The sequence below is a fragment of the Eucyclogobius newberryi genome, unplaced genomic scaffold (genome assembly GCF_026437365.1).
Source record: "Eucyclogobius newberryi isolate DKJ021-1_F unplaced genomic scaffold, fEucNew1.0.hap1 SCAF_19, whole genome shotgun sequence".
Taxonomy (NCBI): domain Eukaryota; kingdom Metazoa; phylum Chordata; class Actinopteri; order Gobiiformes; family Gobiidae; genus Eucyclogobius; species Eucyclogobius newberryi.
Genome location: NW_027315823.1, coordinates 18621228 through 18647646, shown reverse-complemented (window position 1 = coordinate 18647646; position 26419 = coordinate 18621228). Strand labels below are relative to the sequence as shown.

Sequence of the window (26419 nt, the reverse complement as noted above, 5' to 3'; positions counted from 1 at the left end):
CCACATTGTTGATGTTACTCCACAGGTCAAGTGAGATTCTTTGTGCACAAACTGAAGCTCTGGTCAAAAACCATAATAGAGACATCAGACATTATACTCTTGCTGTGATCCTTACACAGAGAAGGTACTAATTAAATGAGAGATACATTTTTGTATTGATATTTCAACGTCCATAAATACAATTGGCTTGTGAATGTGAATCAAGCATTTATCAAATTGTAACTGCATTTCTGGTTCAGTTGCAAACTTTCAGTGTCTATTATTATGGGAAAAAAAATATTGTTAGGGCACAGAGAAAGAAAACTTAAACTTGTGAGGCGTTCGAGCCCTGTGTTGAGGCTCACTATAAGGTATAAATGAACCGTGACAAAACAAGCCTAGCTCTCTTACTACTTGTAAACTCACCCACACAGGAGTCACGGTGCTCCTCAAAGCCGGCAGAGCACACGCAGCGTCCGATGGGCACTAACCACTCCCCCTCAGCGCTGCAGTACATCTTGGGCGTGTCCCTTTCCTCCGCATGGTCCACACACTGTCCTCGGACCTCCACCAGAGAGGACGAGTCTGCGCCCGTCACCACATCTGTGAACACGGCCAGGTTCCGACTCACTCCCACACAGCGCTTGTAGTAAACTCGCACCGAGGTGAGGGCGATGCACGCGCCAATGTCCTGGAAGGCCAAGTAAAAGCCCCGCCGCGACAGAGGGCCCACACCACGCACCTACAACACAGGACAGTAACAAGCATGAGGAACACATATATAATTATTATTTTTATTTCTCAGTTAGGAAGTAGAGAAACAATGATGTCTTAACAAGGAGTTAAAAATGCCTTGCCTCAACTGTAAAAATGATTGAGGATCAGATATGTAGATATCACAAAATCTTTGTATTTAAGTCAAAGTATATTCTAATATTCTAGTTACATAGTTCAATTGAGGTCCATTTTAATTATTAATTTAATCTTTAATTTTTATAACACATTTTTCATTCCCTGCTGTTGTAGCACCTTTTTATTTATTTATTTTATTGGCCTTTATCTAACTGGGAAAGTCCCATTGAGATTTAGAATGTAATTTTCATGGGAGTCCTGGCCCCAGATGGAGGTGCCCCTTGTACAAGTTTTTACTTCTCTTATCTCTTTTTTATTTTTTTTATTTTTAACACTGCAAATAAGGAATTCCATGAAATTGAATTAAATATGCTCCTTTATTGTAAATATAGGGAAATGTGTCTCATGGCCAATATATAGTATCATAAAAGGGAAAAGTTGTGTGAAAAGAAACTGGAGAAGTTGGAGAGCGCAAAGATGTGGTGAACACTTCTTAGAGCTAATCACAGCCCAAAGGAAGCTTCCCTTTACTGCTTGTTATAATTGTTCTGAATCAAAGCAATTAGAAAATGCAGAGTATTCTCACATGATGTATTGAAGGCCTAAAGCCAGAGATCCTTGCACAGAAAACGATGAATGCATTGTTTTACCCACACATATCTTATAATGATTTGATAATTATAATAATCTAAAATAATCATCATCATAAAGTATTTACCGTATTAATGATTTACTGTGGGGAAAAAACCCATGCACACATCATCACGCGCCTACATGTAAAACGGTGTGGACTTGCTGTTGCACCAGTAAAAACAGAGAACAATGATTGAATTTGTGGAGGGAGTTTTGGCTGTGTTTTGGCAGCAGTCATTAATCAAACACTCCACTCACTACTATAGAAACACAAAACACAACTTTGTTCCATTTCTATATAGGCTCCTTCTCTACATCCCGTCCCAGCTGACTCTCTCATTATCCGAGCAAATTATATCAACACGTCCAATAAAAGAGCATTTAGGACGCTTGGTAAGAGATATATATATATATATATAATCATGTACACAAAAGTTTAGTGCAGCCAACTTTACATTAAGCTTGCTCTGGGTTCTACATGTACAGAGTCTGAAGAGTGTGGACATACAGTACGGGCAGATGAACATTGTGCTTGGACATTGATCTGGTTTTCTTATAAAATGTGTTATTTTGCTTTGGGAATAATGCAGCACGTTACCACAGTTTATAATTTGTAATTGTTCATAGCGAAAATTCAAAGACAAATCTATCAAACAAACTCTTCTCGAATGAGATTTTGAGTTGGCTTAAATATGGCAACAAATGCACAAATATAGAAAATGCCAAAAACCAACAATGCAGCCAATCATAAAATATAATTCATAACAAAGTAGTGGAAATTATGTTGTCAAAGCTATTGAATCTGGCAAGACCGTGAATCAAATGTACAAGTGTCTGGCTACTATAGTAACACAACATGTCGTGTTACTGCGGCTCAAAGCCAGAGAAACACATGTTTTGTTCAGTATGATTTTGAGAGATATTGATGTACAGTATATCACACAAAATAGGAAATGTGTGCACAAACGGGCCTGATGGATTGGAGATGGATAGAAGAGATTCTTCATTATCAAATTGACAGTGCTTTCCAAAAGCATAAAGACTAATTAGACAACTAATTACGAGCAGTTGCTTCTGTCGAGTTTTAATCAGAGTGTTTTATCACTTTATCAAGTCCACGTCAGAAGTGGAACATATGTCGTTTAATAAGACACTGTTGGAGAAGATTTAGTTCATTTCCTCTCTGTGTGAAATATGCCGCTGCTAAAAACACATGGTGTGCTTTTGACCAAATGTGCCGTGTCAAAAGCACAAATTCATTGAAATGAGCGCGTTCTTACTTTGTCATTGTACATTTTATAAAAGAGAAATGAATGTCTAATCAGCCTTTTGACTTCTGGGATCCTGGGGTGTCACAAATCAACATGTTCACTCATTTCTATAAAAATATACTCAGTGATTACATCATGTTTAAAGTTCAAGCATCTCTCACTTTTTCACATTAACTGCTTCGAGAATTGTGCAAAATTAAAGGACATTCTTGGATAAACATAGTTGCGCTCCTGTTGGTAACAGGAAGATGTGGGAAAGCAACCTGCAGTGTTGATTCTAAATACTATCAACTATTAACACACTGGATATAAAATCATTCACATTCTTGAGCTGCTATTCTCCTGTTATTTACATTCAAATCAAAATTCAATTAAACATTTCTGATACATTTTAACTGACAGCAATTTAACCAGACGATAACAAATGCAAGTTGAAAGCATTTATTTTCAAATATATTTTAAGTTTGGCCGACTACGTAATACTGTATCTGTGGCTGTGTACCCGTATTCATCACATTGTGAGGACTGAAATCTGTATGAAATGTAAATGATGGATAAAAATCAGTGAAGTCGAGTAGATAATTAAGCATTTATTACCTCTTTGTTGAGTTTGAGTCTCCGCACTCCCAGATCGACTCCAGTGAAGCTCTCATCTGCAGCAATGGTGTCGATCTTGATGAACTGGTTTTCTCTGATGGTAGAGCCCACTGCTCGGTCCGACTCGTAGTAGTACAAGTTAAAAGTCTCCTGCACAAAGGCACGCAATACATTACATTACACTTTGTTTTCTTCTTCTTCGCCTATTTAAACACCCCATGTTTGCTGTTACTCACTAACAGATGCACTTATAACTGTGTGAAATGGTTCCAAAGTTCATACACATTTAGAACTGCAAAGTGTGGCATTACTCTGAGTGTATCAGTTGTAATCCTTTTGCAATTGCATTTTTCTGTTAAACATTTTGCACTGTCCGGAGCTATGAAGAGGTGTTCCTTCGTGTGCCATGAGCGCTGTCCTGTAGCTGCTGCTCTCTCCAGCGCGGGCTTAACCCTCATTATCAGAGTGATTGTGGAGCTTTGGAAGATCCAGTGTTATATCACAACGATTCTTAGACCTGGCCTCTGACTGATCTTAACAAGGTCAGCCTACGGCACAGAAGTCACTCATTCATAGAAGAGTACAAAATCATAAATTGTATTAGTGCTGTGATTACATTTGCAGTGTTTTTTTTTCCCCTTTTGCTCAAGATTATTGCCAGAATAATGATAATGTTCAGTAGAGAGTCTCAATTGTTTGTGACAGACCTTTTTGCAACTCTTGCACATGAACAAGACGACATTTCTAAGTGTCACAAAACTCAATGTCGAATAGGCTCCATACTAATTACAGATTTCAATACTACAATGAGTTTTTAATGCTCAAGATGAAATAATAGTACTTTCTTTATGTCGCCATGCGGTCTTGATAAAGCTCAAGATGATTTAAAGGTAAATGTCACATTTTGTCTTTTTTATGTAATCTTTTTAGTATCTATACTTGTTCAAATGAGTATCTAGTTTTGATACTACTTTTAGCATTGATTAATATCTGATGATTCTTGCTCCACATGCATTTATTTCCGGCACTTGCACAGTTTAGAAGAGCTTTTTACAGACTATGACGTGAAACTGGGGCGGACCACCCAAGCACAGCCAATCAGAGCGCTGCTTTCTGCTTTTACTTTCGGCTTGACAAGAGATAGATACTTTATTACTACATGAAGACAGTGTTGAGTGACCTAATTTTTGTAACAAGTCAGGTATCCCAGCTTTAATGAGGGAAAAAACAAATGTAGTACTATACTAGAAAAAATGCATATGTATAAAAATAAAACAAAAAATAGTCCTGACGACCACAAGTGAATCTATTTCTACAGTTTCTACAGAACACTCACTGACACCGACTTACTCCAGTAATGCCATTTCTGCTGTGCTGCCAAAATAAAAAATGTGTAGTATCATATAAAGGCTGGAGGAACAAACTTTTATCTTGTTGCAGCGTAAAGTATAGTTGTTAGTAGACAATTATAAAAGCAGCCACGCAGAAAAAAAGAGTTTGCGGTTACTAAATTACACTTTGGGGTAAGGGTGGTTCGCCTCCTTTGTGTCACTGTCTCACAAAGAATCCAATAATCGGCCAAATCCATCTTCGTGAACAATATCTGCATGTGCCAAAGGGTTTGTGAAAGCACATAGGACGATAATCAGATTTGTCTGTAGAGGACTTGAAGGTAAATGTGGGATGTAGAGTTCTAGTGTTACTTTGAAGTACTCCCCAAGCAAAAACAAACAACAAACAAAAAACAACTATGACTGGATAATTTGTTCCACTTTAAATATGGGAGAGAACTCTGCCAATGCCCACGTATGATTAAATATTGCCTTTATTTAGAAACACATATTTAAACTTGATGATGTGCCACACTCTGTTCCTTTTCCTGTCGTCCCGGGTGTGATGAGTGGTGCGTCTCCGCCGGTTACCTTGCAGGTGCCCAGGACTCCGGGCATGCTGTTGCAGTCTCGGAGCGTGAATTTGACCTCGATGTAGATCCTCCTGGCTCCTTCCCGTGGGATCCAGCTTGTCCTCAGCCAGTTGTTCTGACTGGGGCTCATCACATTGCACACCTGCACGGTTCAACACCAATGTTACTACAGTTTGCTACAGCGCGACTGGTCTGCTGCTGGTCAGAGGACTATTTTTAGGAAATGGTGATGGCCATGACATCAGAAATATTGAATAGTGTAAACTGTGAAATAGCACTGTGGGCATGCAATTCCTGATACCAAGCTCAGCCCAAAGAGGTCAGAAGTGTGTCTTTTATGGCAACTGATAATTCACATTACTGGATCTTTCTCAGGCAAATTGATTGCAATATAGTTCGAGTCTTGGGTCTTGGTTTAGTTCAGAAGAGCATTTTCATTTTAGATGAGAACCATTTTTTTTATTAGATAACATTTTGTATTGTTATTATCTTTCAAATTTCCTTTAATTTGTTAAACTACGATAAGCAGCAATGAAAGCTGAACAATATTGTTACTTTATTGTACTCTTTTGATCAGTTTTTTTTTTTTTTCAGGTTTAGCATTAATATGTACTAATGATGACTGGTTGATTGATTGGATAGATTGAATAGAATAACCTAGATGATAACTTACCTGATATGTGTGGATGGGGGCAAAGTATTCATCCATCTCATTAATGGAGTCCCACTGCAAAAGAAGAAAGACAGATTGATTGATGTCTGTTCCTCAGCAGAGCCGCAGCTAGAAATTTGGTAGCCCTAAACAAATACTCAGTGGTGCCCCCATTCCCCCTACCCTTTTTGTTATATATATATATATATATATATATATACATACATATATATATATATATATATATATATATATGTGTAAATTAAACTGGATAATTATTGCATGAATCACAATCTTTCTTGGGGTATGTGGCCCTCAACCAAAAAACTTTAAACAAAAGTAATATAATTTTCTTTACTCTGGGGCATTTTAGAGGTAATATTAGCATTACTCAGTTCATTATGAGGGCCCCCCACAGTCACTAAACGTCCCTGCTCTGCCCGTGCTCCAGCGTCACCCGGGGCCCTTCTCCTGCTCTTCTCAGAACAGATCGAGGCTCTGTAAATGTTGTAGTGTGTGAGCTCATGGAAAACACTTGTCCTTATCAAATAAACATAAATAAATCAAAAACACTACAGGCTGAAAACGATTGATGATTTCTGTTGCATTTATGAAAACATAATTTTAGCTTTGGCAAACCACTTTGGCTTTGCGGGAGCCACACTGGCGTCTCTGTGGTTTGCCATGCCAGCTGCACATGTTTCATTCTCTTTCACACGGTTTCTAATGAATGTGAGGCCATATATGTATGTGTTCTCAGCTTTGCCCCTGAGCTCTCTGCGTCTGTTTAAACTGTGGATTGTGTAGCTGCCCGTGCCCATCTCAAACTTGGAGAGAGAGAGTAATAGTTTGCTTTGAATTGATCAAATCCTAAAGACAGAGTAGGCCTACTCTATCCTTCAAGTTTAATTACAAAAGGAATCATGCAGCTGCACAAATATCCTATTTTGTTATTCAATCCAAACTGCCTGGTCAGGTTGGTGCCTCTCGGAGCACTTGATGCCCTACGCACTGCGCATTATGTGGGTAATGGGAGCGGCGGCACTGTGTCTCAGCCTCTTCACTCATCCACAATATAGTGATGGGCCGATGTCTATAGCTCCCCGACAATGCTCCCCGGCCACAGTACAGCATTATTAACTCAGTCTTCATGTGACACATGTGACAACAGAGTGACAGCTTCATCATATGCTTGGTTCAGATCTCAGGAGAATTACCACTTCAAGTCACTTCATTATTATAGATGGGCAAGCAGCGAGAGATACATTCAAACTATACTCATTTTCAAAAGGCCTTTTTAGGTTTGTAGAGGATGGAATACTGATACAATGTTGAGCATAAAAAATACAGTTTTCTTTTTACATATTACATTTTTAATAGGAAAAATTGCTTTGTTAGCATTCTGGTTTGTTCTTTTTAGAGCCAGATTTCCAGGCTCCTGCATAGACCTTGTGTTGACCAGTACACTGAAGTGTGAAGTTTGTTTTCAAATCAAATCAATTTATTTTTGTAAGGCCCAAAATCACAACAACAGTTGCCTCTGAGGGCCACAGGGAGAAATGAATTAACAATGTCTGTGGTGGCGATGAAGTCAGACAATGTCTGTGGTGGCGAGGGACGATGTCCCAGGGTCCTCTGTCCTTAGACTCTCCTTCTCGGCCAGGAAAAACTACAAAAAAAACCTCTTTGGGAAAAAAGCGTTGAAACCTGGAGGAGTTCCAGTGAAGGAGAGATCCGACTCTCACAGACGGACAGACGGACACGAGGGAGACTGGAGCTGGACCCACTCTTCAGGCAGATGAGGGACCGACTGAGTCGAGCTGGACCCACTCTTCAGGCAGATGAGGGACCGTCTGAGTCGAGCTGGACCCACTCTTCAGGCAGATGAGGAAACGACTGAGTCGAGCTGGACCCACTCTTCAGGCAGATGAGGGACCGTCGGAGGCGAACTGGACCCACTCTTCAGGCAGATGAGGGACCGTCTGAGTCGAGCTGGACCCACTCTTCAGGCAGATGAGGGACCGTCAGAGGCGAGCTGGACCCACTCTTCAGGCAGATGAGGGACCGTCGGAGGCGAGCTGGACCCACTCTTCAGGCAGATGAGGGACCGTCTGAGTCGAGCTGGACCCACTCTTCAGGCAGATGAGGAAACGACTGAGTCGAGCTGGACCCACTCTTCAGGCAGATGAGGGACCGTCGGAGGCGAACTGGACCCACTCTTCAGGCAGATGAGGGACCGTCTGAGTCGAGCTGGACCCACTCTTCAGGCAGATGAGGGACCGTCGGAGGCGAGCTGGACCCACTCTTCAGGCAGATGAGGGACCGTCGGAGTCGAGCTGGACCCACTCTTCAGGCAGATGAGGGACCGTCTGAGTCGAGCTGGACCCACTCTTCAGGCAGATTTTCAAGTTCAAGTTTCTGTTTTCAAGAGTTCGACAAAGTCATGGGTGAAATAGCAATATTAATATAGTCATATCCAGTCAATATGGCAGTTTTTCCATAAGGCTTTTACATTATGGTGTGTTTTGATGCAGTCATTTTTGCTAAGCTCTTTATATTGCATTCAGCGTTTTCCCCAGCTTTGCCCCACTGCTCCATTCAAAGCCCCCCAGTCTCCCTTGACACAAACAGCAATTTAAATATGTTGTGTCCGATAAAATTACAGTTTTTGTCAGGGAAGTTGGCTGGCTTAAAGAGACCGTATATGAAGCTTACCCAAACGCCGGAGCTTTGCAGCTGGAGCAACTGTATTCTAAATGGGTGGTGCAAGGACCATTTTGGTCTGGAAATGTTATATGCATCTTGCCATGATAGAAAATATCTGATAGAAAGTTACTGCCTCAACTTGTCATCATTTTATTTGTCAATCTCTGGTGATGTAGTGCTCTAGTGATGTTTACGACACTTTGAGCCAGTGGACATGTGTGTTAACTTGGACTACAATTCAATTTGTCCAACTAAAATGATGACTAATGACTTTAATCTCTAGCAGTCTGTGTTTGTATGAGCAGCGCTTGCATGTGCAGTTGTGTGTTTAATCAGCTCATTTAGTACTATTCCAATGGGACTCATTTTCCTCATAACAAAGCCCCTCATGTAAGCAATTACATTCCCATTGTTCATTAAATGCCACCGGTTGTTGCCACAAGCAGTACAACCGTGTGTTTGTATTCCTAAATGTGCACCTACATGTTCAGTGCATGAGAAAGGACTTGATGATGAGGAGTGGAGAAAGAGAGCGTCCACCATTAAAACACGAAACTATTCTGTGAGGCCAGATGCACAGAGCACATACACGGTACAGCACATGAAATATTCAGACCGCCGTGGTACACAGTGAAGTAGAAGTAGGTGATTAAAGCTGCTCTTGAGTGTACACATGTCGACGCAAGATCCCATCAGCTCAACTCTCAAACATAAATACGTTAGTGTATAGCAATTCACATGGGTTTAACTAGATCTAAAACAGTTGTGTGTAATCTGTATTTTATTTTTTTATTTGATGTATATTGTAGACAAATGCAACAACATTTTGCCAGACTCAGCTAAATTGCACTTTGGTAACACAATATAATATTGGTAATTGAATTCATGCATGGTTTCATGTTATATACTACATGCATTACTACACCACCAACAAAAAGTATTCATGTACCATTGTTATGAGGGTTACTGACTGTTTTTTCCCCCCTATTTCTTCATTGCATAGTCAGGATGTATCTGAACACTGAAAGTCCCTGGGCACCTTGGCCAACTATTGAGAGAAAATCCTTTATCACATAAACCTTACAGAGCTCAGACCAGTGAGGTTGCTCTGTCAGCTGCTTTATTCACAGTGATTCAGTGGACTGGTGTCAAAAGTTCAGCAGTGCAGCTTTTCGGTCCTCAGTAGGTGGGATTTTGTGGATCTCAGCAACACTTTAATAAAATCACATTTCCCCAAAACTAAAAAATATACACTAGCCAAATGTGGGGCAATATCATCCTGTATGTATAAATATATATATGAATGTGACAGGGTTTTCTACAGCCCAAAAGAAATGTTTTGGCAAAACTGGATGTATCTTTTTACTTAAAATGTAATATTTAAATATGTTTGAATTTTGATATAAAGTTGCTTTTACAAAGCCATGAGCAAATACACTAGTTTAAGGTTGGTTAGCATTTTTTTCCCTTCTTTCTTTATTGCATCTTGACCTCAGTTCTTCCTGCAGCTGCACTTCTACTTGGGGTGGTCTATGCTGGTTAAGCTGAGTAGGATATGACACAATGGCACTTACTATTTAAATATTGGTGTTAGACTTAGGCTGCCTCACAGCGGAAAAACAGCCTGTTTTTCTTCTATGCTGCACAAACTATAGTTACCAGATATGATTTGCTACAGAAACAGCGTCTGCCCAAGAATCATGTTATTCCTGGAAAATGTGTTTCCAACGTTCACAAACTTTTAGTCTTTGAAGCCACTTGTGCTTTTCACTTGTAAACCTGGAATGATTGTCCTGTTTACATGTATGAATACCATCACCGTCTTTAACCCACACTGACCTCAGATCAGATCCTTCCACACACTGCCTGGTAATTGGACGGGAAAATGCTGACCCCGCCCCTCCCACCTGAACTCAGGCCTCTAGTTAAGTCCATCAGGCTTTTCTTATGGAGTCCCATCACCGGCTCACCCTGTGCCCCCTTGGCTCCCATTACCCACTCATACACTTGCACACTCCCTGAGGCGCCACCAGCCAACCAGCTCTGGGATAATGAAGATGTTGGAAGTCTCAGCCTTGCTCTCATCTTTATCAGCTAAATTGAAAGCGTCCTTGAACTTGGGAAGACCCTGGCTAATTAGTGGGGTGTTCAACCTCGATCTGCTCATTATTTCTGTCCTGCCACCGCTGCACTATCCAACAACTCTTTTTACAGCTTTTATCAAGACCTGACAGCTGCAAGTCTCTGATCTGGACAATTTGGAAACATTAATAACTAAAGAAAGTTGATAAGATAAAAAATAAAATACGTTTCAAATTTAAAAAAAAAATCAGATTTGGATATTCATATACAATTCAGTAATAATTTGTATCAATGAGTATCAGTCAATCAATCAATCAATCAATCAATCAGTAGAAGACAGTCACACATTTGTTGTAAGTAGTACAAAACTGACATCAGTATGCAATTTTATATATATATTTTTGCCAAAGTTTTTACCATTTCATAAGTCAAATTAAGAGTGTTTTAGAACTACAGCACAAAGTCTCTCAATTACATAATCTTAACAGGGCAGTTCAGATGGTTCAAATTGGTCCCTGTTAATATTTCAAACCAGATGCAATGGCTGAAAATATCCCATTGTTAAGTTATAAATGGTGCAAGCACAGTATGGAAAAAAGCCATATCCAACTTCAACCAAGTGTGAGAATGACAGAGTCACATTTCAACAAACACTTAAGACTTTTCGTTGCACCATTCTATATAATTAATTGGCCTTAACAAAATTGTTTCATGCGTCTCCATAATAGACAGTTTAGCGATGAACTAACTCCAAACTGCACATCTGTTCTGTCTGTCAGATCATCACTTTTTTTACCAGACAAACCAAATGTAACACTATCTGACAAGACTCTGACATATGCTCATAATGGTAATCCAGCACATCACTGTGTTCTGCAGGCAGTGGACTGTGGAAACAAGCTGTCAGTCAACATCTGCCACTCATTCCATGTTTTCTATATTGAAAGTTTTAGAAAAAGTCTGTTCTTTGCCATGAATAAATTTGGTTGATGAGGCCACAAGTCTACAGCTGTGAAGGTCATAGACTTGAATGCTTTGTAACTTTGGCTCAAGTCCATCCCAATCAATGCTAAATACTTGTACAATAGCAATGTCTTTAATGTGGACATAGATTGGAGGAAGAATACAGTGCAGCTGGTATTGATCCTCTTATTGTTGTTCTTGCAGTAATGATATAGCCCTGCATAACTGACATAATTGTGTCCTAAAAGAATGACAATAGCTTTTTCCTCTCTTGAATTTATATTTCAAGAGTTGGTCAATAAAAAGCTAAAAGTTAACCAGGGATATCTATTATTAATCTATTGGTCAGTGTAAGAGCCATATTAAGGCCTTTTACACGTTTGCACCAGTACAATGCATCTCTCCTGATAAGGTTGATGTACATTGTGTACCGTCCCAACTAAACTCACCATGAAACATTAGCCATCCATGGTTTGCACCACCAGTCACTGTGTGGCACTGTAGCTTGTCTGGTCTTGTCAACGTGTAGGTCTGTGTCTATTTAAGGCCTAATTATGGTGGCCTCGGGGCTTGAGGGTAGAGAGACATATTGTTTTTACACAGGTGTAGAAAATGGAAACAGGGGCCAATAAAAGGATTCTTCAATAAATACATGAGTATTGGGATCTTACTCCTCGCCTTCTAACACCTTTGAGCACTGGCCACTGGTCGCTACAGAATATGTGTAGCCACCATATAAACCCCCTACCACTACGATGTATTGTAGTTCAGTGTGGCTGGAACAATCCTTCTATTTAAGAATATACTTGGAGAGAAGGAGAGACTGTACAAGTCTAGCACCAAAGTAGATTTCGGACATGTGGGGTTGTGCCAAAATTCATCATCCAGTTCCGCTTTCGTGCCAGGTGGCACGAAAGCGTATAAAAGCGCCTTGTCTTCTTCTCTCTCTCACTGCGGCTCGTGCATTTCCGGTCCTGTGTACGCCCTGTCCTCGCTGCGCCAGTGCCGCTGTATGGCTTAGCCTCGTCGCACACCGCTTCATCGCGCTCGTTGTCTGTCGCTTTGGTGGCTGGCACATGAGCTGAGGTCCGATGTGTCGTAGCCGGCTAAGATTCGGTCAGCCATCACCCGTCAAGGGTGCGCGTTAACGAGCCGTAACAGAAAGAAGGTGCTGCCTCGGTACGGAGAATGACAATATGTGTGTTTGAGCTAATTCTAACTTCTTTATTCAGGCTTCGGGGTTGAGCCACCGGCCTGTTGCTGCCCTGCCTTTACTCCTTTACGCCTTTACGCCTTTACGCCTTTACTCCTTTACTCCTTTACGCCTTTACGCCTTTACTCCTTTACAGAGGCGCTGCATCCCATTAGGCATATAACAAACGCTTCAGTTGTAGTCATCTGAAGAATAAAGTCTGCAACAACAACTGCACCAACCGCCGTGAAACACTGACGGTGGATTATTGAGCGTTGTTTGGATATTACGGCAACATAGAGGAACGCCTCGGTCCGTATGACGAGGAAGAGGAAGAGGAGGAGTGACCTGGTCGGTGACGATATGAACAGCGGGGAGGACTCCCCTGGAGCCACTGGTCCCGTGCAGCGTAGGGCGTCCTCGTGCTCGTCTATGAAGGACTCTCTCAGTGAGGAGCAGGGCGGGGGGGTTGCAGATATCGGGGATGTGAGTTCAGAGTGTAAGGTGTTCATAAAGCTCGCGCAGGATAATGCGTCCTTTAAGGGGTGGGATCCGATGGCGTTGACAAGGAGCCTAACTGTAGCTGTGGGAGTGGTCAAGCATGCGAGTGTCCTTAGGGATGGCTCGCTGCTGGTCGTGTGCAAGGACGTAGCTCAGCAAAGGAAGGCGATTGAAGCTAAGTGTCTGGGTGGGAAGGACATTCTTGTGTCTGATGCTGTAAGAGGCACGGTCAGGGGAGTTATCGTAGGCGTCCCTACGACGACATCTGTGGATGACATAAAGGAGAATTTGACTGGAGCTAAGGTGGTGGATGCTAGGCGGTTGAAGGTGACCCGGGGTGGGATAAGGCTTGACAGCCTGTCGATAATGATAAGATTTGAAGGTGAGATCCTGCCTCGTGTGGTGTGCGTTGGGTACATGCGCTATGGCGTACGCCCATATGTTCCGCCGCCCCTGCGTTGCTTCAAGTGCCAGCGCTTTGGGAATATTGCAGCGGTCTGTAGAGGGAAGCAGAGGTGTGGTAAATGTGCAGGAGACCACGAGTATGGGAAGTGTGACGAAGGAGCAAAACTCAAGTGCTGTAACTGTGGGGGAGAGCATAGCTCTGCCTACGGGGGATGCGTGTTCAGCAAGAGGGCTGCTGAGGTGCTGCTGGTGACCTAGGCAACAGGGGAGGGGGCAGCGTTGCCCGCGGCCAGGGGGAGGTCCCCACTGGGATCCCTGTGAGTGTGGCTTCCACGGGCAGAGGCCCTGTGGGTGCGGAGGATGTACTGGTTGTGAAGAGGAAAGATTTCTTCCTCTTTATGTTGGAAGTGATTAACTGTACTGGTCAAACCGAGAGGAAATCCAAAAAGACTAGGATCATCGCTAAGGCTGCAGGGAAGTACTTTGGAGCTGGGGGTCCCGAGTGGGCGGAGATAGAGGATGCGCTGCGGGAAGGCACCCTGCCCCATTCTGGCAGTCGGAGTGGGGGGGGCTCCCGATGCGCCGTCAGGTTCCGGGGGCTCATAATGGCGGTGGTTGTCTTGCAATGGAATGCACGTAGTCTTCGTGCTAATGGCCAGGAATTTAAGCATTTTGTCTCTACCTTGTTGAACAAGCCTCACGTTATGTGCGTGCAGGAGACTTGGTTACAACCTAGGTGGGTTTTTGGGATACAAGGGTATATGTGTGTTAGGAATGATAGGGAGCAGGGTAGAGGCGGAGGTGTGGCTGTGTTTGTCCGAGATGACCTAAATTACGTTGTTGTCAGTGTGAGTAAAGCGCCGGAGGCTCTGGCGGTGAGGGTCTGGCTGGGTGGTGAAGCTGTTACTGTGGTTAACCTTTATAATCCGTGTGGTGAGTTAACGTTAGAGTCCTTACATAGTATCGGTAAGGATGTTCGGGGAAAGGCCATATGGTGTGGGGATTTTAATGCGCATAGCGCTTTATGGGGCGGTAGTGGTACCGATAGGTATGGGCAGGTGGTAGAGGGTTTTATCAATCAAAGGGAGTTGGTTTGTCTGAATGATGGGAGTGGGACCCGCTATGATATGGGGACCGGTACGGTAAGTGCAATAGAGCTTACTCTTGTGTCCAAGGAGTTGGCTGGTGTTTGTAGTTGGAGGGTCTTGGTAATCTTTCTTTTGGTAGCGATCACTATCTAGTCCGCACCGAGATTGGCTTTGGGAGCTGTGTGGTCAGGGGGACGAAGATCCAGAGGTGGCAGTTGGCAAGGGCGAACTGGGGGGCTTTCCTAAGGAAAGCTGATGATGGTTCTAGGGTTCTGCAGGAAGGAGGATTGACTCAGGCGGATGATCTCAATAGTGCAATTGTCTCGCTCATCACGCAGTCAGCGGTAGGCACGATTCCTAAGAGTGGTGGTGGTGGACATAGGAAGCGGGTGCCGTGGTGGAATGAAGCATGTGGTAATGCTATTAGGGCAAGAAATGTGGCGTTTCGCCGGCTAAGGGTTACCCACACTGAGGGTGCCCTCATTGACTACAAGAGGGCCCGCGCTGTTGTGCGGAAAACTGTAAGAACGGCCAAGAGTGCCTGTTGGAGGCGGTATTGTTCCAAAATTGGGAGAGAAACGCGTCTCGGGGATGTGTGGGGGATGATTAAGCGGATGCATGGAGTTGAGCGCTGTCACGGGACCCCGGTCCTAATACAGAATGGTGTTGAAGCAAAGCTGTTGACAAAGCTGAACTGTTGGCCAGCACCTTTGTGTCGGTGCACAGCTCTGACAATCTCTCACCTGCGGAAAGGCACTACAGGGAGAGTAATTTGGCACAGAATTCTGAGCTGATTGGGCACCAGCCTTCGACTCAAGATGACCTTGACCTTCCGTTTAGTTTGTTTGAGTTAAGGAGAGCACTTTCTAAGGCGAAACAGACAGCCCCGGGTAAAGATGAGGTGTGCTATGACATGCTCTCTCATTTGACTGATGACACGCTTGGGCTAGTCCTGGGTCTTTTCAACCGTGTTTGGGATTCAGGTTGTGTTCCATCTGCGTGGAAACAGTCTACGGTGGTGCCGGTTCTGAAGCCGGGTAGGCCAGCGTCTGACCCTTCAAGTTATAGGCCGATTGCCTTGACGTCGCAGCTCGGGAAAACGATGGAGCGCATGGTTACCGAGCGGTTGGATTACTTCTTGGAGAGTCAGGGTTTGCTTCCCGCGCACCAGAGTGGTTTCCGTAGGGGCAGGAACACCATGGATTCCGTGTTGTGTTTGGAATCTGATATCCAGCTGGCCAGGGCTCAGAAAGAAAAAAGGTTATTGCGGTGCTCTTTGATGTGGAGAAGGCGTACGATATGGTTTGGAAGGATGGGCTCCTCATTAAGCTGCGGAAGTGTGGTGTGAAGGGTAAACTGTTTAACTGGGTCCGGAGCTTTCTGTCTGGCCGGCGTATTCAAACCAGAGTGGGCGCTGCTCACTCTGGGGTCTATGAGGTAGAGAATGGGATCCCGCAGGGGAGTGTGTGCAGCCCTATCTTGTTCAATGTTATGATTAAGGACATTTTTGACGACGTGGATGGGTCTGTTGGGAGGAGCCTTTATGCTGATGATGGCGCTCTATGACTTCCTATAAGTGATCTGTTCTTCTGTATCTACCTCTGGATCTACCTGCGTTGCATCAATGAAATTTCCCCATGTGGGACAATAAAGGAATATCTTATCTTATCTTATCTATGGGTGAGAGGGAGGAATCTCCAGTTTTACGAGGCGAAACTGCAAAGGGCAATACAGCAGGTGGAGCAGTGGACCCTGAAGTGGGGGTTTAAACTGTCCGTACGGAAGTCTCAAGTGATCTTTTTCTTCAATGGGCATAGGGACGTCTCCCTTCGACTGCATGGGCAGGTACTCGAACAGGTCAGGGAGGTGAGGTTCTTGGGGGTCACCTTTGACGAGAGGCTTAGTTGGCGTCAGCACATTGATGAGGTCAGTGGTAAATGCAAAAGGGTGAATAACTTGCTTTGTTGTCTATCCGGCCAGGACTGGGGGGCCAGCAGAAGCTCGCTCCTGGGTATTTATCGGGCCATCATGAGGGCGGCTATTGATTATGGCTGTATAAGATAAGATAAGATAAGATATTCCTTTATTGTCCCACATGGGGAAATTTCATTGGTGCAACGCAGGTAGATACAGAGGTAGATACAGAAGAACAGATCACTTATAGGAAGTCTGAAAAACACTTTCAGTAGAAGATCTCCTATAAATAAATAAAAACTCCCATAGACAAATAAATAAATACCATGGCATGTGATCCCGACAGTAATTGCACATGAATATGTGTCACGACAGCACATAGATTGCACATGAATTTCACAGTAATTGCACATATGACAGAATTGCACATGTCTGCGGCTGAGACTAACTTAAAGAAGCTTGCGCATCTGCTGTAGGGCTTTTAGGACCTCCCCTGTCTCGGCGCTGCAGGTTGAGTTGGGGGAATTGCCGTTGCGGCTCCGGAGGCTAGAACTTCTGTTGGCTTACTGGGTGAATGTGCAAGGTCATACGAGCTCTCACCCGGTGAGGGACTTTCTCAGGGTTGATGGGGGGCAGAGTGAGGCTGGCGGTATGGTTTTTAGCCAGGTAGGAAATGCGAAGGCGCGGCTTGCGGGGGTTGGTGATCTGCGTGTGAGCCCGTCGGTGGCTTTGTCTGCTATAGCTCCGTGGAAGTTTGTCCCGGCTCCTGTTGATGTTAGCTTGCATGGCAAGCTTAGAGGAGTCGCTGGGAGGGCACCGCAGTTTGCCGTTCAAGCGATCATCGATAAGCACTCAGGTGATGTGTTTATTTATACCGACGGGTCTAGGGATCCTGAGAGTGGGCGTACTGGCGCCGCTTATTTTGTGCCTGACCTGGGGCTGGCGGTCAAGAGGAGGTTGACAGATCGCCTTTCTGTTTTCACGTCGGAACTCATAGCGATACGGTTGGCATTGGAATGGGCGGAATCTGCTTTGCAGTGTTGCGGCATTGTGGTGGCCTCTGACAGCCTTTCTGCATTGCAAAGCATTAAATCTGGGAAATCGGATTGCAGACAGGATGTGTTGAATGGCATATTCTGTCTGCTGCTCTCCCTGTCCAGGAAGGATGTGAGGGTTTCCTTCATTTGGGTCCCTGCGCATGTGGGGGTGGATGGTAACGAAATGGCTGATGCACTGGCTAAGCGTTCCCTTAGGCGGCAATCAATTGATGTGGCGGTTGAGTTAAGCAAATCTGAAGTCAAGCCCGTTATCAAGAGTCATGTGGTCGGCCTTTGGCAGGAATTTTGGAGCCACTGTGTTACTGGACGGCATCTCTATCACATACAGGGTAGTGTGGGTCCTTGCGGGTCTATGGGCAGGAACGCGTGGGAGGAAAGGGCCTTCGCCCGCATGAGGATTGGCCATGCTGGACTCAATTGGTCACTGAGTGGGTTGGGCGGGCATCCGACCGGTCTGTGTGGTCGCTGTCGGGTGCCAGAGACTGTCGAGCATGTGCTGATTTGCTGTGGGGCTTGTGGTGGAGAGGGGGCCGGGTTGGCCTTGTGGTTTCGGAGTGATGGGCGGGAGTTCGGTCTGCGGAGCGTTCTGGCGATCCAGTCACGGGGTTTGTGTCGGGCTGTGGTTGCTTACTTATGTTGTTGTTGTTGTTGTTGTTGTTGTTGTTGTTTTATGGCGGTTGGCATCCAATTGTTGCATTACCGCCAGACTTTATTCCTCAGACTTTTCGTAGTCCTCAGACTGTCGTAGTCCGTAAAAGTACTCCTTCCATTGCTTTGGTGTTACAAAGCCCATGAGGTCATGATATGTCTTTGTGACTAGAATAGTTGTTGTTGTTTCAGAGACCAACCGGCGGTAATGCAACACTTGGATGCCAACCGCCATAAAACAACAACAACAACAACAACAACTACAGGACTACGACAGAGTCTGAGGACTACGAAACGTCTGAGGAATAAAGTCTGGCGGTAATGCAACACTCGGATGCCAACCGCCATAAAACAACAACAACAACAACAACAACAACAACCGGCTTTATTCCAGGGAGACTCTTCTTCATCTTCCTCTCCTTCTTTGACGTTCGGTGCTTCCACCGTACAGCTTTATTCTTTAGGCTTCATTCCATAGGCTTTAATATTCCCACTGATGTCGCTGCTTGGTAGCCGTGCGTCTACGAGACTGGACGAGGAAGTACAAAGCCCATGAGGTCATGGGACGTCTTTGTTGTTTTACAAAGCCCATGAGGTCATGGGACGTCTTTGTCGTTTTATCCTTTAGAAGTCCTTCTTCCATCACTTTGGTGTTTCTAGGCCCATGAAGTCAAAGCGCGTTAGAACATCCTCTTGCTCCTCATCCTCGGCTCAGTCTCCAACACCCCCCACCCCTATAAACGTTTACCCAGCCCTGTGCTACATAAGTAAGCAACCACAGCCTGACACAAACCCTGTGACTGAATCGCCAGAACGTTCCGCAGATTAAACTCCCGCCCATTATTCCGAAACCACAAGGCCAACCCGGCCCTTTCTCTATCATAAGCCTCACAGCAAATCAGCACATGCTCGACAGTCTCTGGCACCCGACAGTGACCACACAGACCGGTCGGGTGTTTGCCTATCCTACTCAGTGACCAATTGAGTCCAGTATGTAGCGCAGGGCTGGGTAAACGTTTATAGAGGTGGGGGGGTGTTGGAGACTGAGCCGAGGATGAGGAGCAAGAGGATGTTCTAACGCGCTTTGACTTCATGGGCCTAGAAACGCCAAAGTGATGGAGGAAGGACTTCTAAAGGATAAAACGACAAAGACGTCCCGTGACCTCATGGGCTTTGTAAAACAACAAAGACGTCCCATGACCTCATGGGCTTTGTACTTCCAAAGCACCGAACGTCAAAGAGGGAGAGGAAGATGAAGAAGAGTCTCCCTGGAATAAAGCCGGTTGGTCTCTGACACAACAACTATTCTAGTCGCAAAGTCATATCATGACCTCATGGGCTTTGTAACACCAAAGCAATGGAAGGAGTACTTTTACGGTGGATGTTGTAAACTGTGCTGCTCAGACTCAAAGCAGAACTGAAAGGATCAGGATCATTGCTAAAGCTGCAGGGAGATTCCTTGGAACAAAGGAGCTTGATTGGGCAGATATAGAAAACAGGCTAAAGGCGCTAAATGGGAGTCAGAGTGATGGGGGTCTGCTTGTGGGGAGTCAGAGTGATCAGAGTGACGAGATGGGGGTGGTCTCGTAGACGCACGGCTACCAAGCTGTTGTTGTTGTTGTTGTTGTTGTTGTTTTATGGCGGTTGGCATCCAATTGTTGCATTACCGCCAGACTTTATTCCTCGTAGTTCAGACTTCACCGACAGGTCCCAAGCAGGGACATCAGTGGAAATATTAAAGCCTATAGAATGAAGCCTAAAGAATAAAGCTGTACAATGGAAGCACCGAACATCAAAGAAGTAGAGGAAGATGAAGAAGAGTCTCCCTGGAATAAAGCCGGTTGGTCTCTGAAACAACAACAACTATTCTAGTCACAAAGACATATCATGACCTCATGGGCTTTGTAACACCAAAGCAATGGAAGGAGTACTTTTACGCACTACGACAGTCTGACGAACACTCGGATGCCAACCGCCATAAAACAACAACAACAACTACGAAAAGTCTGAGGAATAAAGTCTGGCGGTAATGCAACAATTGGATGCCAACTGCCATAAAACAACAACAACAACAACATATTTTAAGAACTTTTAGGACTGCGACAAAGTCTAAGGATTACAGTCTGGCGGTAATGCAACACTCGGATGCCAACTGCCATAAAACAACAACAACAACAACAACATACCAGGCAATTGCCTGGGGCCCCAGGCCACTAGGGGGCCCCCGTGAAGCTGCCCGTGCGCTTAATATATGGTTTATTTCTGGTTGTGCTTACTGACCGTGTACTGTTGACACAGGATTACATCATTTCTAAACTTCTCCGTGTGCGCGATAGTCGACTACTGCCCCTAGTGGACGTTTTCGGTATAAGTTTCGTTTTTCGGCCTCTTGCATTCAGTCAAGCATGTCGGGCTCCGGCAGTGCAGCTACTGACAAAAACATCCCGTTTTCTGCCTTGGGGTATCTTTGTCCGTAAATTGAATGTTATTCTGTGTTATAATGTTGTTCTACGTTTGCATATATAAACTTATGTCAAATTTAAACTTAATCTGTACTTCCTTTGAATGTTGGTTGTTGCTAGCCGCTGTGCATGTAGCCTTGTCACATTTTAAGCTATGTGTTCAAACCTTTATTTTCATTGCTCTTATATGTATCTGTTCATGTACAATTGATGTGAAGGTACATTTATAAGGTTTACATGTGTTTACATGTGTTTTTATGTGTTTGTTACAGTTTTACAAAATTCCAATTGTCAAAGAAACAAGTTGTGGGGAAAAGCGTCTTAAAAGACATTAAAGACAAGTCTTCTCTACATGGTCGTTGGACTCTCTTTTTTGGATGTTCGCTATCTGTCTAGCCCTGGTAGTGACACCACAGTGAGGACAGAATAGACCGCGAAGATTTTTTGTGAACACTGGTCGGTAGGGCCCCCTAAGAATTTCTGCCTAGGGCCCCCACACTCCCTAGAATAGCCCCTGCTCCTTTACTCCTTTACTCCTTTACTCCTTTACTGCAATGCCGCTTTACTCCGTTACTGCATTGCCTCTTCTACATTTTATCAAACTCAAAGGACTTGCGTGTTTTACATCCACAACAAAAGTGAATATATTCATAATAAATCAATGTCATTTAACTGAATGGCCTCCTTTTTAATAAATGGAATAAACCTGTTCGCCTTTAATGTTTTTAATATGGTCCTGGGCCCATTAATGTCCAGGTGGCGTTGTTGGTCTTTTAAAATGTGTATAGAAAGCGTCTTCAGCGGGCCCTCACCGCTCGTCATGCCACATGTGCATATGACTGAAAGGATTTTCTCTGCTCTCTTCTCTTTTATGTCTTAAACGGTTTTGTGATTTCTGTCATATCTTTGTGATTTTAATGCATTTGTCCATGTTGTGTGAAGCACTTTGAATTGCCTTGGGTACGAATTTTGTTCTACAAATAAACTTGCCTTGCCTTAAGAGGGCCAATTAGAAGCATCCGGTGCATAATGTGGAGGTACTGTCGTAATGGAATGATGGCGAATAAAGGATATTGATATTCATAATATTGGAGTATTTGAACTTCTTTGAGTAGAAACACATTTCGGGGAAACCATACACACTTTGTCACAAGAAAGCACCACATTATAGTGATGAAGCAACAAGCTATTGACCTTATTCCGTCCCGCCCACTTTTCCCTCTTTTCCCCACCTGAGAGCCACTTTCATTGTAATGACACTTCTGGTCCAGTGGGAATTCTGTTGGTTTAAATGGAGAACAAGGGGAAAGTCTTGCCACTAAAATATGATATAAAGTAGATTCATTTGTGTGAAATATCCAAAGTTCATATGACCAAGTCAACAATGCACCGATTCCCTGGACGGCCCGAAAACAGCTTTTTAGTCTGTGTAGAACTTATTTTCTCTCGAGGTTGGCTGCCCTTTGTTAACTAATACAACCGGAAGGAGGATTACGTCTTATAGCGGCGCCCAGACGGGCTTCCAGAATAAGGTGAATAGGTTTTTGTTCTTTTCTTTTTCAGAGTAGCAAATAGAGCAACAAATGCATAAAAGAAATTCAGCGGAAAGGTCAGTGAAAAAAATAAAACAAGGTTCCACAATGTTATTACTTCTTCAAAAATCATGTCCAATTTCCACCACAGCAACTAAGCATCGCAGAGTCACCTTTTAAACCTCCTTTTCTCTGTATTGAAGATTCAAACCTCTTCGTTTATGTGAAACAAACAATGTCAGTGGTCATCATCATTTAGAAGAAACGCAAACTTGTCTCACCTCAGAGTTTAGTGCTGTGCTAATTGACTCTGTAGAAAGCCACAAAATGTTTCAGTCCCCTAGGATATATTTTTTCCTTTCTTTCTTTTCTCTTTACATCTTTGTAAAGTATAAGGATCCAAGGCTCCAGTTTTCTTAGCTCAAAAACACACAGGTCAGGGTGGACCATTGTTGCAGTGGCAAATTTGCATGTACATTTTCATGTTTTATTTTCAATGTACTCCTTGCATGTATAATGACAAAATAAAGAAAAAAAATCTGTTTTCAAACTATCAATGGCGCTAAGTACTTCTAATGGTTTCAAAATGCTAGATTCAGTCTTGCTTTTAAACGAGTTGGTGGTTAAGCACCTTCAAAAAGAAAAACATTTCTTTTGCCACAGATTTGCCTCAAAGTGAAAATACTAAACAGCAGCATGATTTTACTGGCAGATTATAAGGTCGTGTGAGCCGCACTAAGGAACAGAAACAAGTAGCAATGGTTTGTGCCTGAGTCCATGCTCTGTTAATGAGGTCTGTGATAACATCATTGTTTGGAAAAAATATGTAGGACAAGGAGAAGGCTTAGAATGTTTGACTACGGTGCAATCAGAGTTACTCTGTGGTTACCAATATAGTCTTTTCTCACCAAGTAAAAGCAAAAAAGAATGTATTTATGGTACAAAAATGTTCTTCAAATGATGCAACTCTTACATGTTTACTATAAATTGAATTGGTTAGCATTGTTTAAAAAAAAAATTGTAGCACTAAATAAAATAAATAAAATAAATAAAATAAATAAAATAAATAAAATAAATAAAATAAATAAAATAAATAAAATAAATAAAATAAATAAAATAAATAAAATGAAATAAATGAAATAAATGAAATAAATGAAAAATAAAATAAATAAAATAAATAAAATAAATAAAATAAATAAAATAAATAAAATAAATAAAATAAATAAAATAAATAAAATAAATAAAATAAAACTGTATCTGTGTTTAAGTAGAGAAGCACTATATGACGACATCACGAAAAAGCAAAGTGCCTTTAAGAACTCACAGATTTATTTATTTTTTACCCTTACCGGTAGTTTCTCTTTGCACAGAGCGGAAAGTTTTTCATTTCTTAAAAGTCAGCTGTCTCTGTCTTGTTTCAGAAATTCGGTTTTGCGTTTGATAGATGTTTCGTTAGAAGTTCCAGACAGACAGACAGACAGAGGGCGACGGTGGGGGGTGTCAGTCTGATGAAGATGGAGTCAGCGGGGTGTGATGCCTGTATTGGCTGGTGGCATTTGCAGTTAAATGCAGAACGCCATGTGAAGTAACAGGTCTGCATATTAACTGAGTGAAAATACCAGGCTGTACCCAACACCTTTCTGTCGCTCAGACTATCAGCCCCACACGGCAGACTTAATAACTGCTCCCCTGCATGGTGTGTATGTGTGACAGCAGTAACCTTTCAGGAATAGGGGCGTTAATTGCACTGGTCTGGTATCAGTGGGGGAAGTTGTGTAATTACCGTCGTGGACACTGTCAAAGTTTGCACAAATACCCATGCAAAGATAAGTGGAATTACTATTTACCACCCATTTAAGACAATTATTACAATACTGCAACTGCCTATAGCTGTCTATAGCAGGGGTGGGCAATTATTTTCCTCCGAGGGCCATATTCGAATCCAGGCAAGTAGCGGAGGGTGAAAAAAAAAAAAAAAAATTAAATATCAAACAAAATATAGGCTATTTGAATCTATTATTTAATTCCTTTCACGCCATATTTATTAAGGATACAAGTGCAGACAGATATCTAAGGAAAAAAAAGATATTACTTGGCAAGTTTGCACACCCCTGGTCTATAGGAAGTCCCATTAGACGCGATTGTGAAAGTCTTTGTCTTCAGTTTCAATTTCGATCCGATTGCCTGCGAGTCCTTAAATTCATGAAAAGTAAAGGTATGGCGTGTCAGATTCCAGTGTATTTCAACCTGACACTATGATAATCTTACACAGAACCAGTCAATGTGGCAGCTAAAAACTTAAGTTTGATTTGTTTGCATCCATCTATGTCCTTGAGTGACTGAACCTAATTTCAAATCATTGCCTCTCCTTCTAACCGCCACAATCAGTTACTCATGCACTCACCACATTCCTACTAGGGAAGATGGGTGAAGTGCTTTGCCAAAGGACACAACAGCAGTATGCTTTAGAGCCACTGCCACACCACAGCACCTTGCATTCCAGTGGTCTCCCTTCCAGTACTAACCAGGCCCAGCGCTGCGTAGTTATTCAGATCAAACTGGCATCAGGCATCGAGAAGGTGGTGCAGTGGTGGTAAACAATTGATTGATTAAAAGATACAAATTATGACAAATTACATCTTAAAATATATGCAATTATACAATACAAGACCAACAGCAAGGTTTTGCTATGGCTCCAAAGTCATCATTCTAGATTCCATGACCGCATGTCCTTGTCGAATGCTGTCCAAATAAATCTATACAGCAGTGGGCTGCGTCCATAAGCAGCAGACATCATCCTGATAAGTGTGGAAGTCTGCCCATGTGAAGTCCCCATGGATTCTCTGTGCATTAATCCCCCCAAGGCAGACTGTGGGATACGATCCAATACTGACATAATTAGGTTACTAAAATGATAATACTATATGATATACATTGTGCACAGCCATTCTCATCCCACTGGATTCTATAGGAAAGTTTACTTAATGGTGTCTTATGGAGTTCAAGACCACAAAGTGACCTCTTGTTCACCACAGAGACATAACCTTGTTTGTACTGTGCATATACCGGTAGTCATACATTGTACAATATAGACTGAATTCATTTAATATACATTTAATTCTGCTCTATTCAGTATATGATTTACAGTTGAAGGTTGGTCTATGATAGACTGCAGAGAGGCGGCGAGGATCGTTCTTTTCATTTGATGCATACAGGGAAACAGGCTTTTACTTACCTCTTTTTAGTTCATTTTATCTTAATTTTTTCTGTTGTTATGTTTCTGTACTTTGCTGTTGTAGCAGTGCAATTTCCCCCTTTTGGGACAAAGAAAGGTTCTTTAAACAAACGTTTGCATGTGGACATTAACTTTTTAATCTAAATTGTATAAAATAATCCATGAGCTATTCGACCTGGACAGCTAGATGAATTCTTGCAATATTTGTTTCACTAAATCTTGAGAATCCAATAGTGAAACAGTTCTCCTTTGCAGTGATGACCAAGAAAAGAGTGATCTTTAAAAACTTTTTAACTTACTTTCAGAATGTATTTGGAAAAAATGCATCATAAAAAGTTGAACCTTCCTTATAGGAAAAGTCACTGTTGGTAGTTACAACCTGAAGACGCCATCTCACTTGCTTCACTCCTCACTCCAGTCATTTATACAAATTCTGATAGGAATTTGGAATTATTATATCTGGAAAATCCACTATATATTCCCCTCTGGCCTGCATCTCACCTGTTGTACCGGAACAGCCCACTGACATTCAGATTAGGTCTTTAAGTAGCTCTGGAGACTGGTGGATGGTGTAGATAATAACTATGCAAAAGAAATCCTATATGTTTGTGTGTATGAAAGGAAAAAAGAACTGGCGACTACACACTCTTGACACTTGCGCTCATCCGCATCAGGCCTGCGTTAATCATGGCACACAAACTCACCTCCAGTCCCGGGCCTGTCCT

General features: G+C 42.9%; 1 protein-coding gene across 3 annotated transcripts in view; it reads right to left on the bottom strand.

Moving 5' to 3' along the window:
• Nucleotides 1-26419, bottom strand: part of epha8 (eph receptor A8) — a 91363-nt gene that overhangs the window by 35375 nt on the left and 29569 nt on the right. For all 3 annotated transcript variants that reach the window (XM_072452010.1, XM_072452012.1, XM_072452011.1), the window contains exons 3-6: nucleotides 5930-5983; nucleotides 5255-5398; nucleotides 3333-3482; nucleotides 406-721 (exon numbers count right to left, since the gene is read on the bottom strand). In XM_072452010.1, coding sequence (XP_072308111.1) covers nucleotides 406-721; nucleotides 3333-3482; nucleotides 5255-5398; nucleotides 5930-5983 — 664 coding nt within the window. The remainder of the gene's footprint in view (nucleotides 1-405; nucleotides 722-3332; nucleotides 3483-5254; nucleotides 5399-5929; nucleotides 5984-26419) is intronic.